The 19,509-nt window shown below is 39.7% G+C and overlaps 1 protein-coding gene across 3 annotated transcripts; it reads right to left on the bottom strand.

Moving 5' to 3' along the window:
* Positions 1 to 1,479: 1,479 nt before the first annotated feature.
* Positions 1,480 to 16,070, bottom strand: plat (plasminogen activator, tissue). 3 transcript variants are annotated; one of them, XM_084728553.1, is made up of 15 exons: positions 15,905 to 16,069; positions 9,312 to 9,406; positions 8,995 to 9,118; positions 8,623 to 8,757; positions 7,280 to 7,390; positions 5,678 to 5,852; positions 4,849 to 4,940; positions 4,582 to 4,756; positions 3,978 to 4,063; positions 3,802 to 3,867; positions 3,481 to 3,685; positions 3,234 to 3,370; positions 2,464 to 2,604; positions 2,148 to 2,296; positions 1,480 to 1,722 (listed from the first exon to the last, which is right to left on the bottom strand). In XM_084728553.1, exons 2-15 carry the CDS (start codon positions 9,372 to 9,374, stop codon positions 1,555 to 1,557), a joined length of 1,827 nt encoding a protein of 608 aa, XP_084584679.1. In that variant the 5' UTR covers positions 9,375 to 9,406; positions 15,905 to 16,069; the 3' UTR covers positions 1,480 to 1,554. The 3 variants fall into 3 exon arrangements, with proteins under 3 accessions (XP_084584679.1, XP_084584678.1, XP_084584677.1); XM_084728552.1 differs by lacking the exons at positions 1,480 to 1,722; positions 2,148 to 2,296 and having other exon boundaries at positions 2,360 to 2,604; positions 9,076 to 9,118; positions 15,905 to 16,070; XM_084728551.1 differs by lacking the exons at positions 1,480 to 1,722; positions 2,148 to 2,296; positions 15,905 to 16,069 and adding an exon at positions 11,372 to 11,638 and having other exon boundaries at positions 2,360 to 2,604.
* Positions 16,071 to 19,509: the final 3,439 nt, after the last annotated feature.

Below are 19,509 nucleotides of genomic sequence, written 5' to 3'. Positions count from 1 at the left end.
CCTATTGCTTCATCTGAAGCATTAGAGTTCATCTGAAACATTAAACATAAATGTTAAAGGCCAAAAAACATGCACACTCGTCTAAGAAATGATTTTCTCTGATTTATGGATGCTGCAGAAATGTTTCACACATGTGGGTGGAAAACAGAGTGTGTGTGAGATATGGGTGACTGTTGAAACAAAAATGTTATATTTCAACTGATACTGAGACACATTTTTTCACTTAATCTCCCACAGACAGGACTTCCAGCTCGGAGTTTCATCAGTCATGACTGAGGAATGTGCTTGACAAAATTTAATTTCATTCAGACGCTGATGACCCGGGCCTTTTTTTTTCAGCTGTCATGCTGTAATGAATTTATCAGTGATTTACTGAGGACGATTAAATACCACAACAAGGTCAAGAAGCATGAAGCATAAAAAGATTTATTCCAAATATCATTTATTGACAAAAGAGGAGTATGTTGCTAGATGTGGTTATAATGGCAGTGACAATAAATTATTAATTAAACTACAGTACACACAGTACAAAAGTAGTTTCTACAAAACATTATAAAATAAACATAAATATTAACTTAGTAAAAAAAACATCTAAACACGCAGTCACAGAACAAAGTGAGTTAAGCTTTGCAGTCGATAAGCAGAACAGAAAAGAAGAGCCTTCAGTCATTTTCAATATAAAATCAATATACATGTTATACACATGCTGGGCTCAACCCAGGTGAGTGGTGAAGAAGTGCTCTGGAGAACAGGACATGGGGTTTGTTGAATGGAGTGACTATCTCAGAGTTTCCTGCTTCCACCTGTCCAAATCCATCAAGGTGTCAGGAAGCTAAAACTGCAAAAATGAGAAGAATCTGAACCAGCAGATAAGTTTTCGTGATCTCGATGAAGGCCTGGAACCCCTCAAGTCCCACAAAAGTCAGCGAATGCAGAACTTTTTGCATTAAAACTAATTGAACCAACATCTAAGACAAGTCTGTAACGCAGTCTTTGCACAAAACTTTGAAAAATGCAGACATTCCTATGTGACATCATACTACTCTGTGCAAGGTAAATACTTATGTTGAGTGGGTTGTTCTTTTGGATTAAAAATGCTACTGACCTGCTGTGACTTCTTCTATAAACTAGCATTAAAACCAGCCAGAAAGAGCAGATGAACACAAAGATATTTCCTATTTTTCTTGCCTGATCCTCCAGTTTGGTGGACGCAATACTGAGAGAACACATGAAAGTTTGTAAGACAAAAAGTATCATCAATATCAATAGTTTGTCCTGTGTTTCTGTCCTTATATACTGTCCCACTCTGAAGAGAGAACAGAGAACAGAGCTATGTTCTGCAGTAAAACTCATGATAGAGGTCTTTTGTGCATTTCTGTAGGAGTGGTTCTGCTGGTTTAAAACCTCCATCATTATGGATTTAGATCAACAGATAAACCTGAGCAGAATCAGAGTCTCTGTCTATCGTCTCAATGATAAACACATCTGCTGTTTAACCCACTCTGTTTGTGGGTATGGTCATCCAACACCATCCTCTTTGCAGTCTCTCCTGCTTTAGACTGGGTTTGCCTTGATCTTGCCGTTGATCCAGTCGATGTAGTGGGTGACGCGGGTGTAGACGCCGGGCTTATCCCTCTGCCCGCAGCCATCGCCCCAGCTGATCACACCCATCAGAGTCATCTTATCGTTGTTTTTACAGACGAGCGGGCCGCCAGAGTCCCCCTGTGGTAAAATTCAAGAAGTAAAATGAGGAGAGGAAAGAAAACTTGGATCCAGTAATGTTATCAACATTGATTTAAAGTGATAGTTCAGATTTTTTGAAGTAAAAAAATCATTATCACTTTAAGTGTACACTATTTAAAGGACAAGTTAACAAGTTTCTACAAGTTAAATTACTCTTTTTACCAAAGGAGTTTGGTTGCTTTGCAGAGGGCGATACAACATATTTTATAATAAAAGGTTTCCCATCTGAAGACTGTCTAATGGAAAAGCAAAGCAATGAAAATATTCTAAATATAGCATTTAATTAAACCTGTTTTGCTGCTGACCCTCCAGTACACTGCACTTAGCTTCCTACGCCTTCCTCTAAACTTATCTGTACTATCCCTTTAAGGAGGAAGTTAAGTGTTATAATCAGGTATTCTCACCTTGCAGGCATCGTCCAGACCTCGGGTGTCACCTGCACACAGCATGTTGGAGGTAACTGTGCGTCCGGACAGCACATCTGGGACACAGCGCTCATTGGGCCACAGGCGAACGTGACCTCTCTTAACACGCTCAGAGTACTCTGGAGAAACTGTGGAGAGTGTGTATACATATATGAGCATCCCCTCTTAAAATTGCAGAAAAGCTTGCACTGCCCTCCGGTGGTCAGTCAAGCAAGTGTCTCCAACTTTCTTGTTAGATGAATGTGCCACATGCAAAATGAGAGAATGCCATGATTTAGGCAGGATGTTTGCTTACATTCTTTGTCTTTTCCGTATCCTGAGATCTCACACTCAGTCCAGTCGGGCAGCACCAGCCCAGTGTCAGGCAGACACACAGGAGAAACCTCCGGAGAGTTCACGGCGCACATCCCAATGTCCGTCTTCAGCTTCAAAAGAGCTGCAAGCGGAAAATGACCAGAGGAAAGTCAGGGTAATGCACTGGGGAAATGTAGGACGGAGACTGGCAGAGATTATTTAAAGTTTTAACAAGCCTCTGCTGCCCACTTAAGATTCCATATCATCACTGCAGGGGGAAAACATGGTGGCTCAAGTGTCACATTTAATCCTCATCATTCACTTCGTAGTTTCTAGCAAGATTAGGTGCAACATTTTGAAAGTTCTATTTCAAAATGCTGTTTTTCTTTAATTTATGAAAATCTGAAATTGTCATGCTGAATAGATTTTAGTAACAACAGTGATAAAAAAAAAAACAACATATGCAAATAGGGCTGCAACTAACAGTTATTTTCATTGTTGATTGTCAGCAATTTTATCAATTAATCAAGTAGCTGTCTGGTCCATAAAATGCCATAAAATGGTTAAATATATTGATCAATTTAAGAAGCTGAAAATCAGAGAATTTGGATATTTTGTCATTTAAAAAATGACTCAAAAAGGATTACTCAATTACAAAAACAGTCGGCAATTAATTCAATAGTTGACATTTAATTGATTAATCAACTGATTGTTGCAGCTCTGTGTGCAAAAATGAAAAGAATGAAAAATATTATATGATTATTGTCTCACCGATGTCATTGTCAAATGTTTCATTGTTAAATCTCTCATGGATCCAGTACTTCTCAACCTTGAAAATCTGCTCACTGCTGGAATTCTGTTTCCGAAATGTTCTTCCCATAATCACTTCCAACTTCTCTACTTTATCCCTGAAAAAGGAAAAGGGGAATATGTTTGTATGCTGTGTGGCAAACATGTTAAATCATGTATTTTTGTGAGTTTGTGTGCATCACGTGTAGAGGGTGTGAGTCATTCATACCTCTCCTCGAAGCAGTGTGCAGCAGACAGGATCCAACAGGAGTCAATGAGGACGCCTCCACATCGGTGGAAGTGTTTCTTGTGACGGGGCTGGTACACGTTAATGACCGCCTGCCACGGCTGCTCTGTGATGTCGCTCGCTCTGCCCCCGAACATGCGGAACGCCGGGCGGTTCAGGGTGTTGTCTAACCTCTGGCCACATGTTGCTGCAGACAGGACAGGGTGCAGGATGATGGTTAAATGGCTTGTGATGGTTAGTGAACAACAAACACACCAGAGGAAATGGAAATAGTGACTTTTATTGGATGTAGAGATGTCCCACCTCTGTTGTTGTTGTTAGTGATGGGGGCACGTGGGCCGGCAGTGGTGATGCCTGACGGACGTCTCGCTAAAAAAGAGATGACAGGTATGAGTAGTCTTAAAACAGACAGTCGTGATAATCTTAATAATGCTTCATCATTGTTATAAGATTAAACTATGATAATAAAAAAAACTCACAGCATTTAGGAATATCACACAGCTCCCATGTAAGCACCATGTTCTTGTAGGTGTGACACCATGGACCTTCATCACCATCTGGATTCCTGTTGGATAAAGGAAGAAGAAACACAATGAAAATCTGATTTCCCAGATAGAAAGTAGCACACTTTAGTGCATTAGAAGTATAACTTAAGAATTCATTATTATTATTACAAGTATACTTGAACTTTTTGCATAATTGAAAGTATATTTAAAGTCTATTTCAGTGTACGTAGGAGAGGTATACTTTATTTGATTAGAGTTTAGAAAAACTAACCTCTTTGTTTGCCCAAATTAAAATAAATAAAAAATACATTTGCTGTTGAGATCTGGTGAGTATAAAAGAGAAACCCCTTTATATATAATATAATCTGTACAAAATTAGTTATTTCAAAGTAGCAAACTTATAGTTAACTAAACATTAATACACTTAAAGTACACTGATGATTAGTCTGACTTGAAGTACACTCATGTATGCTAAAATGTAATATATTTAGTACATTTATTTTTCACCGGGGTTATCCTGATCTTGAACATCTCATGTGTGTTAGTTTTGTCATGCTGTGTGCGCTGGCGCCTTTACCTGCAGAAGCTGTGGCTGCCCAGCCCCAACTCCAGCGCATCAGATCTCCAAGCATTGTAGACCTTGCGGTTGAGAACAGGGGTGTCCCACGGGAGACAGCGAGAGCCGCTCTTAGTGACAGATTTTGTGCCTCTGTATGACTGACCGGAGCCCAGCACACATTTTTTGTTCTTATCTGCTCAAAGGCATGCAGAAAAAACAAAGTGTTAAATCATGTAATTGTTTAGTTAGTATTTTTCAGCTTTTTATCCTTTTGTAAAGCCGTACCTTCAGGACATTTGGGCAAGGAACAGAACTCCCAAACGATCTGAGTGCCTCTGTAGATGTAACACCAAGGACTGCTGTCATTGTCAGGGTTCCTGAGGGAGAAAAGACAATGAGCGAACACATTCATGGCTCATAAAAATTCTAAAAAATTCATATTCTAAAGCAAATAGATTTAAAATCTATCATCTCATCTTAATTTTTGCAACTTTTTTCTGCCTTTTTTTTCCTGCTTAGTCAATTATTCATTATTATTATTATATTTTTTTTTCTACAAGTATATATAAGCCTCCTAATCTGTGTCAGATCGTCTGCTAAGCCATCTTAGTCATCGTGGTTGGGTCTTTTTGCCTGTTTTCTGTCTGTCCTCTGGTAATTTTCCTGCCTGTTTAAAGTCCTTGGACCTCTGCCGCCTTTTTGACCCAATAAACTTTGCTTTAAACCTGCCTGCCTTGTCAGTGAGTCATGGTTTTGGGCCATTACAAAAACGATATAGAAACATTATTTGTCCAAAAACGGTTTATTTTTAGGGAATGAAAAACGCCCTGTGTCCTTAAAATAATTGAACACATCATCAGTTGGTGGATTTGAATACTTTTGGCACTTTTCACTGGTTAAATATTTGTAAAAACCCACGAGCAGACAGGGTGACCTGGGGCTTCCCTGTAGCTCAGTTGGTAGAGCATGTGCCTCCATGAAGTGTGGCTATCAGTCACATGCAGCAGCCAGGTTAAATCGACTATATTCCTTACGTCATTGCTTTTTACTACCAGCTAAATGGGAAAAGACCACAGATGGAGTTGCCCTTTAACAGATGACACTGGACACGAACCTGCAGAAGTTGTGATTGCCCAGTCCAAGACTGTTGGCGTCCACTTTTCTAGCTGTGAACCTCCGTCCCCTCAGAGACGTGGAGTTCCAGTTAATGCACTCTGCTCCTGAATTGCTGGTGCTCCACGTGCCGCGGTAGTCTTCGCCCTGCCCCGATACACACTTCTCATTGGTGTCTGTTGGAGAGAGACCGAGTTAAACTGGATATAGTGTCACTCAGTTATATTTGAGACTGATATCACTCTAATATTACCTAACACATTCACATTTGACACAATAAACCATGTTTATTAGATCTGGAAAAACTTAGGCCATTCCAACATATTTGGACAAGTTGTGAAAACATTGTTATGTCTTATTAAACTCACAGCTGGTGTCCTAATGGCATCTATATTGTATTTTTCCAATTAGTGGTTTAAAAGAATGACCAAACATAAACTGTGATGACTATAATGCAATCAGATTTATTGAGTCTGGCCATTGCAACTCATTACTCTTTCGCTGAAATCACTTGGCTGTGACCACCGGGGCTTGCATAATTATCCCATTGAGAGGGCGGGGTGTCCCTAAAGCCTCAGAAAGTCGCCCACAGAAATAAAAACATTCACAGCCTAGAATGTCTTTCCATGGTTTATGGTCCTTTCTTCTTCTGTCCAAACCACAGGACCATGACACCTACTGTTTGAGTCACACAGTCAGACTGTGACTTTATCTACAGTCATTAACAAGTTTGTAGAACGATTTTATCAGTGTTGTGTCACCAGCAGACACCCCGTCATGGACAAGACGGTTTATTTTTGCTTTACAGTAAATACTAGGCACAGTGGAATAATCAGAGTGTACCTGTTGCAGCACAGGAAGACTAAATAGGAGATTAAAGTAGAGCTGAAATGATATGTCAATTAATTGTTCTATGTAAACTTCAGTTCATCCATGACACAAAATTTCAGGACCGTCAAAATGCCATGAAAACTTCATACAAACACTTGGTACATTGGCCAGCAACTTTGTAATTAGTTAAAGGCCCATTAAAAAATAATATTGTGCACTTAGCATGCATTCTGATAGTGGAATAGACCAAAACAAATGGGTGTAAAAAAAATATGTACCCACATTCACATGATATGTAGTCAGTTTCTTGTTCAATAAAACAGATCATTTGTGTTCAATGTAAAAAACACATCATTAAAAGAGTTGCAGTGATACACTGAACACAAAAATGTTTTGCTGTCTTAACATAAAACTTAGTACAAGAAGCAGAAAAGGAACATGTTATTGTTACGTTATTGAACGTAATTTTTCAATGTCAGTTAACTTAACTCAACTGGTTTTACAAAACCAGAAACTTTTAACTGCTGATTCAACCTAAGTTCGGTCAACTTTTATTTTTTAACTTGAACCAGCTACAAATTTAATTACAGTGAACATTAAAAGTTTTGTGTGCAAGTTGTTTACAAAAACATTTTAGACTGAGTGAGGGAATTGGTGTTTTATTTGTTTATAAACTGAATATTTGGGGTTTTGGTATGTTGGTTGGACAAATTAAGAAATCATTTAATCAAGAAAAATGATCCATAGATTTAGGAGTTTCTCAAGTACTTACTGATCTCACAGTGAGCCCCACTGAAGCCAGGAGGACACTGACAAATGTAGTCTGACGTGTAGACGGCCTCTTTACAGGTTCCTCCGTTATAACACTGAGACACGTAGCAGTCTGGAAGGGGCAGACAGAAAGCCGGTTAGTCAGCCGTTCATCATCCAGTTTCTCTGAACACAAACAATCTGAATAATCACAATATGATTGATTGGCCAAGGCAAGATGCGTATACAGAGAGTCAAATTAGTGGGTTTGGCCTTGTGTGTCACATCTGACGTCGAAACACTGAGTAGTATCCAAAGGTCTGTGTGCATGGTTCATCCCGACTCTTGCAAACATTTTCATAGCTTCACTTTTTAAATATCACATCCCGCCATGGGTTTCTTTCTAGAGCAGAACTGGTTTCATGCCATCCCCGCTCCGGTTTTTCATTTATTATTTCAACATTTCCTAAAGGCTGGAGTTCAGAATAGCAGCACCCCACTCGCTCGCTCCCAGTGTTATGAGCTCACAGCTTGGCGGCCTGAAAATGTGGTTGTAATTTGTCTGAGGGAGGGGCAGTCATGCTTCACAGAATTCGTCAATGGGGGTGAAAGTGCGCACGAGGGCTCATCTGGCAGGAGTATTTCAAACAATCTCAGACTAAACTACGCCCACTGAAAAACACAGAAACCCAACGGCTCTTCATTTGGATGCACTGAAGTAACAGAGATGTTGGACACATGAGTGAGGCAAGCCAACAAAAAATAATCATCTGAGGTCGTAACAGAAAGTTAGAGGTAGAGTTCAGTTTCAGGGAAAGACAGAGAGTTCAGTAAGGGCAGGCAAGTGGATTGACAGACAAATTAAAGGGATAGTTTGGAGATTTTGATGTGGTGCATATACAGCCATAAATGAATGGACTGACGTAGTTTACAATATATACACATTTTAAATAAAAATAAGAACTGTATACAAGCAATACACTCATGTAAAAGTCATATCTCTCAAATTAAAATATATCTCTTCTCCTCTATGTGCAGAGCTATTGCGGCTTGATATGAAAGTGAATGCATATGTACTGTATGTATATGTATATATGTAAATTTTGTTGTTACTACATCAGTACTCAAGCTGCTTCTCCACACTGTGGCGTGCCAACTGTCATCTACTAACACTCTGATTATGGATGATTGGGATATGGGATTATGGTTATGGATAATTGATTATGGATAATTACAGATGTGCATTCTGCGCATTCCAAACAAAAAGAAACAAAAAAAAGTGATTAGAAAGAGACAAAAGATTAAGACAGATCAACCAGCCTACACGTGTTTGTGTGTGTGTGTCTGCGTTCAAGTCACACTCACTGATGACGGGCACAATATGACAATGCTCTCGTCCTCTTAATGCACAACGGCAATACTCCACACGCTGTCCCCTCCATCGCAGCCAAGTGTCCCCATAATTACGCACTGCTGACATCTCACTATCCACACAGTGTACTGAGGAAACACACACACACACACAACACACACACAAACACAAACAGTAAGTATACAGACTTTAGACACACAGAAAACTTAATCATTGTCACATGCAAAAGTGGTTACAAATATAAAGGTACAAAAACAGAGAGGAACACAAACAAATGGATGACAAAAGTGAATCAAAAGAAGGATGGTGGTGGTGGTGATGATGGTGTTATTAGGAAAGACAAACGGGAGTGTGAAGGGGCTCACAGGAGGTGTCAAAGGAAGATGAAGACTTCTCGACATGAATAACGAAAAGCGTCCGTCTAGCTGGCTGCCTGTCAGGCTCACCTCTGTAAAAACGAGTCCCTCTCTTAGTGCGGAGCAGCTCCACCTGCAACAGAAAAACATACATTAAACACAGAGCAGCAGGGCATGAGAACTGGCACATGTTGTGGTTACCCAGATGGATTATAAACCACAAAAATAGAAATATATAAAGATAAGCCCTTGCTAAGTATCCAGGATTTGTTATTAATGTGCTGAAGCACTTGTTGCTCCTCACATGAAGAGGATGCAGTACTTACATTGCCCGCTAGGCAGCAGCAGAGTGCAGACAGGAGAATCAGTACTCCAAGTGTTCTGGTCATGGTCTATTCAAGTGGTCTTCAGTTCAAGTGGTCTGGAAATAGAATATAAATACATATTAAAAATGTGACAGGAGATTGTACAAGCTAAATCCAGTTTAGATGGACATATGTACGCACTAATACCTAGAGAAGCTCTGTGTGTGGGAAGAAAATGATTTGGATTTGAACATATAACAGACAACATTATTAGGCATTTTAACATTGTCTTACACACAATAGTATTAAAATACAAATTTGGACCTAAAATTAAATTTTCTATTATCCACTGAGACACTTACTGGTAGAAAAAATGTATGATTGTACGAAATCTGATTCTGCATGGCACCAAAAGGACTGCAAATTAATGTATAAGCAGTAACTCAAATTAACAAATAACTTGTCAATAAGACAATATTGAGTTCTCCTTTCCTCTGTCATTCAAAAAACTGTTCATTTTATGTCCCCAAACACATGAATATTAACTATCAATATTGGGAAGACATGCACAACCAAAATGTAAACATTGGCAACACTGTGAAACCCGACAAACAAAACTCCTCTCTATTCCTACAAAATAAAAGCTTCAGGACAATAAGGCCAGTGAGTGACTGAGTATTGATGTCATTGTTGTATGTCTATCCTTTTGTCATGAACCTGTCAGTTATACAGAGACAACAATTGCAGGAAAACGATCGACAGTAGTCGCCTTCTCCCAGCTGTACTATTTCTCTGTTCAGCTTCCTTCCTCCATCCCCACGCCTGCTACTGAAGGAGCTCACTGGAGAGGAAAGGGTGGGCAAGGTGGGGTGCTTGTGGGAAATCAGAGGTCATTTCTAGTTTCTTAAAGTTGTGTTGATTTCTTGACTCAGACAGGAAGCTTTAACAGCCTGTGTAGGACAATCTGATAGGAGAATTTTGTCCTATATGTGTCTGTGTTGTCCTGCTTCATTTCCCTTTTATCATAATTCATCTATAACTTCCCCACTGGATCTAAACAGGAAGCAGATTATCTTCGCTTTATGCAAAAAATAGACGCTGAGCACCACATCAAAACAACACAATCTGGACTTCCCTGGAGTGATGAAAGGCAGCACGCACAGCAGAAAGTGTCTGCACAATACTGACAGCATTCTTTCTCTAACAGAGCAGAGCAGCAGCTAAGAGGATGAAGTGACTCAGAACTTTAAAGGGAAGAAGAAGTAAAAAGAAAGGAAAGCCTTGAGCTAGAAAAAGTTACCAAACTCATATTTCCCCTTTATCATCCAAACAAAGACGTTTAGTATCAGACTTGTTCCTCCTCTCTGTTTTAAAGGAGTTATATACTACAGGAAAGAGATACAGAGAAGAGCGCCTGTTGCTCCTCAGTCAAGTATGAGTAAACATGAGTCACAACATGAGGGAGGGGGTGAGTGGAGGGAGTAGAGAGGAAAATGGGAAGGAGAAGAAAAAGGTTACACACAATGAGGGCTGAAAAGTTAAAGAAAAGAACCTCCAAGTTGCTTTAAAAATAACCATAAGAAATGTCTTCTGCACTCTTAGAAATAAGGTTTCCAAAAGGGTTCTTCCTGAGGGGCTGAGGTTCTAGCTAGAATCTCAGATTAATGTATGCAAAGAGCCAGACATACAGTGAGAACCGTGTGCATACATGCTTTTAGTCTCTCCTCTCTGTTAGCTGATTCTTCACTTAGTCACCTTTTGTGGTCGACTGAGCTTATAGAAAATAGCACTGTGTTTTCATATATCTGTGATGTAAAACAGCCATGCTAGCACCACACACACACTCTCTCTCTCTCTCTCTCTCTCTCTCTCTCTCTCTCTCTCTCTCTCTCTCTCTCTCACACACACACACACACACACACACACACACACACAAACACAAAGTGCTCAGGAACGTGGAGCTAATCAACACCCCACACAGACAAGGATTTACCGTTAGTTCTGCTCATTGTTCATTCTAATAAAGACCCCCTCTCAGGATTTGACTTTTAAAACCCAGAGACATGCTTTCGCACACTCACCATTAACAGGACAGGTCCCTTGAAAGTTATCCTCGCCTCCAACAAACAAAAAACCCAGCTGACCTGTCCTTTTACCCCCCCAAATGAGCCTCACTGCCGGCCGACAACAACACACGAGTTTCCTTTTTGTTTTCCTTTGTGCAGCTGTTCAGCTCTGTTCACTCGCCCCAGCCCTGTCAGCTAAAAACATGTGTTTCCTACGAAAATACTGCCAGCGCAGGCCCCATGCATTTCAGGAAACGTGCGTACAACACATGCACGCACAAGAACACACGCCAACATGTACACGTTAGATATGAATATATGTGTATCCCCACCCTTTTTTAAAGACTGTGGTATCTGACATGCAGAGGCCCCGTTTTGGGGCCATCAACGCTACAATTAGTCTGCGTTTTAGCTGCATTTGTGGTCTGTTTTACAACATTTAATGAATATGAACAGACATGAAAACATAAAATAAACATGCACACGACAAAGTAAACTGTGCTCACTAAGTTTTATGTACAAATGTAGAGTACAGTAGGACAATTTTCCTGAACGTGATCAGCACTTAGATTTCCTGGCCAAAAACTGTGGATTTCATGTTACTTCCATTTAGGCTAAATAACTTTTAAAATCTCTGATTTGCTCAGAAAACCAGTTGGTTTTTTTTCAGGATAACTAGGGCTGTATGGAAGTTAAGAAATATTTGCTGTGAATTTAGGTTCGCTCGGAGAATGTCTCCTACAAAATGCGTTCTGCAAAATTCTGAAGGTGTCAGCTCATATAATAGAAGAGTAATCTCATCACAGAAGAGTAATCTAACTAATCAATGATACCTGGGAGGATTTTAGTCTGACTGGCAGCAACAATCAGCTTACATCAATCTCATAATCAAAAACTGATATTCCCACAAACATTGACAAAAAAAATGCCTTTAATTCAGGCTTAGGTCAAACCATGTCACTAACCTTTTTGAATGCATGGGGGTCAAGGGTCAAAACCTTGAATGTAAATAGTTTACAATGACATCATAACCATTACAGAACAGCGGTAACTATTCAGTGATCTATTTACAGCCTCTTCTCCCGTTAAGGAGAATGGGACACAACCAAACTTTGACGCACACATGTTGCCGGATCACCATAACAACACGTCAGGAGGGGTTACAACCAATAATGATAGCTCATTTGGCTCACAAGGACTCAGAGCTGCCATCAAAACTTTCTAGCAGAAAGGAATTTCTAGTACATGGTTGACTGCCTAGTTTAATCCAAAACATGAAGCGTTCCTCAGCCTAACTATGTATCTGTGTTACCTAAACCTAACCAATTCTGGGGCAGAAAACAAAAAATAAAATAGTTCCAAAAATTAGTTTTTTGAGTCCACCACAGCCTGCTCCGGTTGAGGTCTTTGTCATTTCTCATAATATGCCATCTCACCTGACCACCACTTAAGTCTTTCTGCCAGAAAACCTCTTCTGGTAGACAGCTATCTGCGCTTTCTGCCAGAAAGATTTCTGCCAGATAGCCTGAAGCCTAACTTCTTCGACGTGCAACTGGTTCATAAACAAGTCTCTCTTGAAAAGCCACTGGCACTCACAGGGTTAATGCATTTCTCTGTAACACTCAATCAGTTAACTGTTTAAACGTGTACGACCAAGTATGCAGCCTGAGGAGAGTGTGTGGTTCCCCTAGTAGGTCAAATATGAATGGAAGAAATGAAAACATCTCTGGAGCAGCAGCTGCCAGACTGTGAGTCAGCACCAGCTCCCTGTTTTAAGATGCACCACTTTAGTCGAGCAAACACATGCAACAGATGATAAGACACTGACAGACAGACAAAAAAAGACTCTCACACACAGTGCCCAGTGTTATTCACTTACAGTATTAGTGTGCAGGTTTAGGATATTTAAAGGAGCTGGTCTCGTGTGCAGACCACAATCTCCGTGGTGAGTTCACGGACCATTAGCGAGGATATGTAATGATGATGGTGTGCTGAGGTTGTAACGGGCTGAGGTGAGACATTCTTGTCTTCCAGTAACAAGAAATGTCAAAGTCTAAAACGGTGAGAATGGTTAGATGGCGTGCAGAGAACATAGTTGCATCTGCCTGTGAAGTTGAAACTATGGTCCACTGAGCACTTTCAAGCATCTCTGAGGTTACTCTTCCTCTTTCTCTTCTTTGCAAATGTCAGAGCTGATACTTAATAAAGGACTTAGAGTGGGTGGACTATCCACACTGGTACCAAACGGAGGAAGTGACAGAGGAAACACCCTTACAGTGAGCACTGTAGTACTTTTATAGTCTAATATTCATTGGCTCTGAAGTTTTCTAACAATATTTCTTAGAGAGCTCAACATTTTTCTAAACACTAGTCCCATTCTCTCGTCACAGCAGGCTGGCAGCATCGGTTTCCGTTAATTCTGAACCTCACAAGCCGAACTGGTTTGACCTGCGGGGATTCAACCTTTGAGGCGTTGTCCCTTCAGTTAAAAGGTTTGTACCTGACTAGTATGTTTACTAATGATGTGTTGTGGCATGCAATGTCATGTCTGTGAGCTACTTTGGAGGTATTATGCATTCTTTACTCGGGGATTTTCAGCCAAGCTTCAATAAACCAGCTGTGATCCAAGGAACAGAGGGCTGTATTGTTGCCTTACAGCCTCCCCTCTGTGCGGGGGAGCCTTGAACTCCTTATCAGAAAGAAACACAATCCCAGCGCCAAGAGAAGCAGGTAGAAAGAGCAGGTGTTGACATTAGAAATTAGTGGAGAAAATGGAGCTGTAGACAGCTACGTGGAGAAGGATGAAAGGATGGAGGGAAGGAAGAAAAAGGAGAGGGGAGAGATGAAATCAAATCCCAGAGGTCAGCAGAAAGACAGTGAGTAGTCTTGAGTCACCCAAGCTTCCAGGACTATAGAGAGACAGATGGAGGAAGGGACACACAGATGGAGGCATTGATAGGATTTGTAACCAGTATCAAGGCCATGAGATGAAGATACAAGTCAGAGATGAAGTCAGAGAGGAAGACAAGAAATCTAAAAGAGATTTTTGTGCAGATTCAAGTGACTGTTGCAGCTCAGTTTTAAATTATAGACTTGTGCAGAACTCAGCGTCATCCTCTGGTTATTGTTCCCACAGTCTGATCCATCCTGTCCGCTGTCTGACCTACTCTTAACTTACAGCTGATACCGTGAGTCACTAACATTAATGCGAGGCACAAACACAGCTGCCAGAATGCAGATAGTGGATACAAAATCTACTTTCTCTTATAATACAACAGAACAGAGTATCAGTGTGATGGAGCATGTTACCGCAGACTTTTAACGGGGAGGAGAATTCCCAAGTACCAGCTCAGATACAATTCCAGCTCATTAGCCTGATAAGAGCCAGTGATCCTGCGTAAGTTCTGGCTCGGAGTGGTACGCAGCTACACACAGTATCATAGCAGGGATGTTCCTCGATAACAAGCACACACTGAATCCAGCAGCATAGCACAATATCACCACATTCTTCTAACGTTTGTAACATTTTGTGTTTCGAAGAGATTTGAAGTGACCTTGATGACATAAATTACTGACTTCTGAGAAGTGTTTGAGAATAAAGAGTGAGTTTGTGATACTGTGAAGGAAAAGTAGGAAATGTATAGTTTTCAACAAATTGAGCAGGTGGATGTGGATGGAGAGAGCTGCTGAAGCCAGAGTGAGTAAGTGTTGAGATGCCAAATGAATGAGAAACCGCAAGGTAATCCACAGTTTCAACTCCACACACATTCATGTGGAACCAAACAAAGTGATATCAGCACTACATTAGAAAATATTGCAATATCATCTTTTGTGATACTGTACTGATTCTCAAAAACACCGGACTGATGTTTAATTAATAGTTAACATGGAAAGATTTGTGCCAGTGTGGTAATCTACAGTATCTTCAGCCATTTGACTCTTCCGCTCCAAAATGTAAACTGTGACACCAAGATGTGAGCGCATATCTTTCCTTTGCTCAGATTGCAGATAAAGTAGTGCTCTGATGTTCAACATAACAGGGACCGTGATAAATACAAATGCAGGACTTACTGTTCTGATTACATTAAAAAAGTAAACTCGTCTTACTCCGATTTTGTGCATATTGTGCTGCATTCTTTATACTAACTAAAATTTGATTTTTTTAAAAACTCAATATCATATAAGATTCAAGCCCGATTCAAGCCCGAGACATAATACACCACCAATATACTACTATACTACCATTGTATACTGCCGAGCCATAGTAACTTATCTAGTCAAGTTAAAGTTCTCTGGGTACAACATTTTATGTCATTACTTATTACAAAATGCAAATGAGACAATCAAAGGTAACAGATGCATGCAAAATGTTAAACACAATATAATTATCCGATAAAACCTGCACATTTAATATTGTTTAAATGCCACGATCCAGAATTGAACACATTACAATAAGAACTAAATACATTAGTAGAACACAACCTATAGGGATCGATAGCACGAGTCCATCTGCGTAAAACAAATACGACGAAAAAGAAAAGGACTTACCAAGTTAAAATTCTTCTGAATCGGTAACCTCTTAGTCTTTCTGCAGCAGTAGTGACAGTGTCCTTTGGTTTAGTCGCTCAGACTGACCTCGTCCTCGCTCTGCTCCCGGTTTTTATCTGCCAGAGCGCTGCAGTCGCTGCTGCCGGTGTGTGTGGCGAAGCAGAGGGGGAGGGATGCTGTGACCTCAGCGGGGAGGGAGCGAGGCTGGTCCGCCGGATGATGATGATGCAGCCTCCTGGGCGGTGCTGATACGGGCAAGACTGTCCCAAGAGGAGTTATCAGAAAAAATAACACATTTCACCAGGAAAAAGATAAGATTTGTTTTAAATCAAGAAATCTACAGCCATCATTGCTACACTATTGGGCGCAAATAAAAAAAAAAATAGAAAACAGTGGCATTGATCATTTTTGTAGGGATATGAAAAGTCAAAGTCAAATCAGTGTTATTTTGACCTTTTTCGGGATACTTTGTTCTCTGAAAAATCAATCAGCAACTGTGAGAAAATATTAATTGTTCTGTTCTGTTATGGTATGTCTATTTTATGTTATAGTATGTCTATGTTGTGTTATGTTTATGCTATGTTATATTAAGAGAAGAGAAGAGAAGAGAAGAGAAGACAAGAGAAGACAAGAGAATATTAGGTTATATCTATATATTAGGTTATGTCTATGTTATGATAAGAAAATAATAAAATGTTATGTTATGTTATGTTATGTTATGTTATGTTATGTTATGTCTGTGTTATATTATTTTAGGTCTATTTCAGTAACATAAGGTATCGCACCACTGTATTTTAATATATGAGAAGGGCCTTAATTTGTACGTGCAGAACTAAATGAACATCTTTTATAACCTAATGGAACTTGCTTAGTTAAGGTAAGTTAAGGTACTTCAATTTGTGCCAGTTCTTTATAATAATTATATTTTATTTTACAATTTATGTTGAAAGACTAAAGTAAGCAAAAAGTACCTCAGTAAGTATGAAAGAAATCTGATACCACAAACCTTCATACAATGAAAGAGAAATAATGAACACACTAAAACCTATTAGAAAATAAATTAAATTAAATTAAATTAAAATTAATTAATTAAAAATTGCCATCTTATGGCTTAAAATTTACTTTCTGTACATAAATTCTCCCTAAGATATGTAAATGTCTCAGTGACTCTGTGGTCTTAGTGGTGTGTCACCCACTTTTCCACATAAAACAGCACTACAAGTACATTAAAGACCAACACCACACATTCAGCTTCTGTCATCTCCAATGGGGGGATGTAACTAAGCACATTTACTCAAGTACTTTTCCTAAGTCCCATTTCAAATTACATCCATGTTAAATTACTTTATAGTTGTACTTAACTTTTTTACCCCACTATATTTACCTCTATCCTCCTAATTCAACCCATCCCTTCCTCAGGAAATCAGTCAATTAGCCTCAAGAATAACTCAATCTTTTCTTGGTATCAACAGCGATTTTATTAGCACTAAATAATTCATGTTAAATGTTTTTACTGTCTGTTATCTCCACATTAAATAACTGAGATGCCGTGACCTCAGCGGGGAGGGAGCGTGTCTGGCACGCCGGATGATGATGGAGCCTCCTGGGCAGTGCTGATATGGATGTGACTGTCCCAAGAGAGCCAGGAGAGGTTATCAAAGAAAAAATAAACCATTTCACTAGAGAACAGGTGAGATATATTTAATCAAGAAATCTACAGCCATCATTGCTATTGTCATGGTTTGTGGTTTTGTTGGCTATTTCCTGTTTTATTTTGTAGTCCTGGTCCTCCCTCATGTGTCTTGTCTTTACTTCCTGTCTTTGTCCTCTTCCTGCTCTTTTTGATGGCCATTTCATTGGTCATTCACCTGTCTGTCCACCTGTGTCTGATTAGTTCTTTGTCTAGTTAGTCCCTGTGTTTCTCTGTTTCCGTGTCAGTTCGCAGTTGTCCATTGTGTGTCATCCTACATACTCCTGGTATTGCCTTCTTGTGTTTGACCTGGTTCTCATCTTCTTTGACTGTTTTTTGCATTTTGCCCTTTGAGGATTCTTTTTTTTTTTCTGCACTCTGGTTGAGGCCTTACTGCATTCTCATAAGTTTTCAATCCGTCGTTTACTTTATTATATGCATTTGAACTGTTATCTGCTTCGCTGTCTGCATTTTTGGGTCCACTATCTTGTTTTATTTTGACACCCATAACAGTACGAACTGAATATGGGGCCAGCAGACAGGCAGATTGAGCATGAACTTCATGATTTTTTTTTTTCAGTGATCTTGTGTATTATGGAGATTTGGTCTAAGGCCCCCTACCAACGAAAATAAAGCAAGCACCCTTTTCATTAGCAAAAAAAAAGTACTTCATTCCAATCCTTGGTTAAATAATTTTATTCCTCAAAAAATCTTGGACTTTCTCTGCGCCACTGACTGTCAGGCTTCTCCTCAGCTTCCTACCAGCTACTGATTCTGCTAGCCATCGACCTACAGACTCCCAATCTGTTAGCTGGAAGCCTGCTTCTCAGCCAGCCAGTTCCCTGCCTGATTCAGTCCCAGAGCCTCAGCTGCCCAGCGCCACAGAGGTTATGTCTGTGTTATATTATGTTAGGTCTATTTTATCTTATAAGTCTATGTCTATGTCAGGTCTATGTTGTCTTAACACTGGAAAAAGGTGTAATGTATTATTTGATCATGTACTGTGTCGTTACGTTTAAGTGTAGGTGATTTACTTGAGTCTAGCTGTTCAAAGTAACATAAAAACTGGTATATTCTTTTTCGCCCTGTCAGTGACCTCCAGCAGTCTGTGATGGGCTGTGGGTGACACTGTATCTGTGCGGCTAACCAGCTGGCACCAGGAGTCATTTGTAACAACCTCTGTCCTCTTTATTCAACCCATCCCTTCCTCAGGAAATCAGTCACTTAGCCTCAAGAATAGCTCCATCTTTTCTTAGTACCAACAGCGATTTTATTAGCGCTGGATAATTCATGTTCATTGTTTTTACTGTCTGTTAACTTCATATTAAATAACTGAGAACATGGTACTTGAGGATGTTATGGGCGGGGGTAGTTAGTTTGGCGTCTGTCCTCATTGTTTGCATCTGTGTCAGATTAGAGTGCATTCCCACTTCTTAATGAGTAAATTCACTGACACTGGGCTGTGAAGGTTACTTTAAAAATGTAATCTATTACACGTGACTCAAGATGAAAGTCCTAACACAGCCAGGAGTCTTATCCCTTTGAGTTGTGCTCCATTACCACAGAATAAAAAAATAATTGAATACAACATTTATTTCACACCTACTCCTTGGGTTGAGCAATTTAGTATTCAATTGTCTTTAACTTGACTGCCCATTATTTATATTATGCAACAAATGGCAATGAGAGGCAATTGTAATTCTGTGGAAGAATTGCAGAAACTAGACAAACCACTGTTTTAAACATTTTTGTTTACCGTCTTAATGTGTGGGTGACTGTTTTCATGATTGCTTCAGACTCTCCACAACCATCACAGAACCAATGCCACGTATAATAAACGTACAAGAACTTGTCTTGGTGTAGTTTGAACAGAGACCCAGTGTTCTATCTGATATGACAATTGAACCTTGCATAC

The sequence above is a fragment of the Lutjanus erythropterus genome, chromosome 10 (assembly GCF_056507025.1).
Source record: "Lutjanus erythropterus isolate fLutEry1 chromosome 10, fLutEry1.hap2, whole genome shotgun sequence".
Classification (NCBI taxonomy): Eukaryota; Metazoa; Chordata; class Actinopteri; order Lutjaniformes; family Lutjanidae; genus Lutjanus; species Lutjanus erythropterus.
Note: the sequence above shows the minus strand (reverse complement) of the source record. Positions and strands in the feature narration are given on the sequence as shown.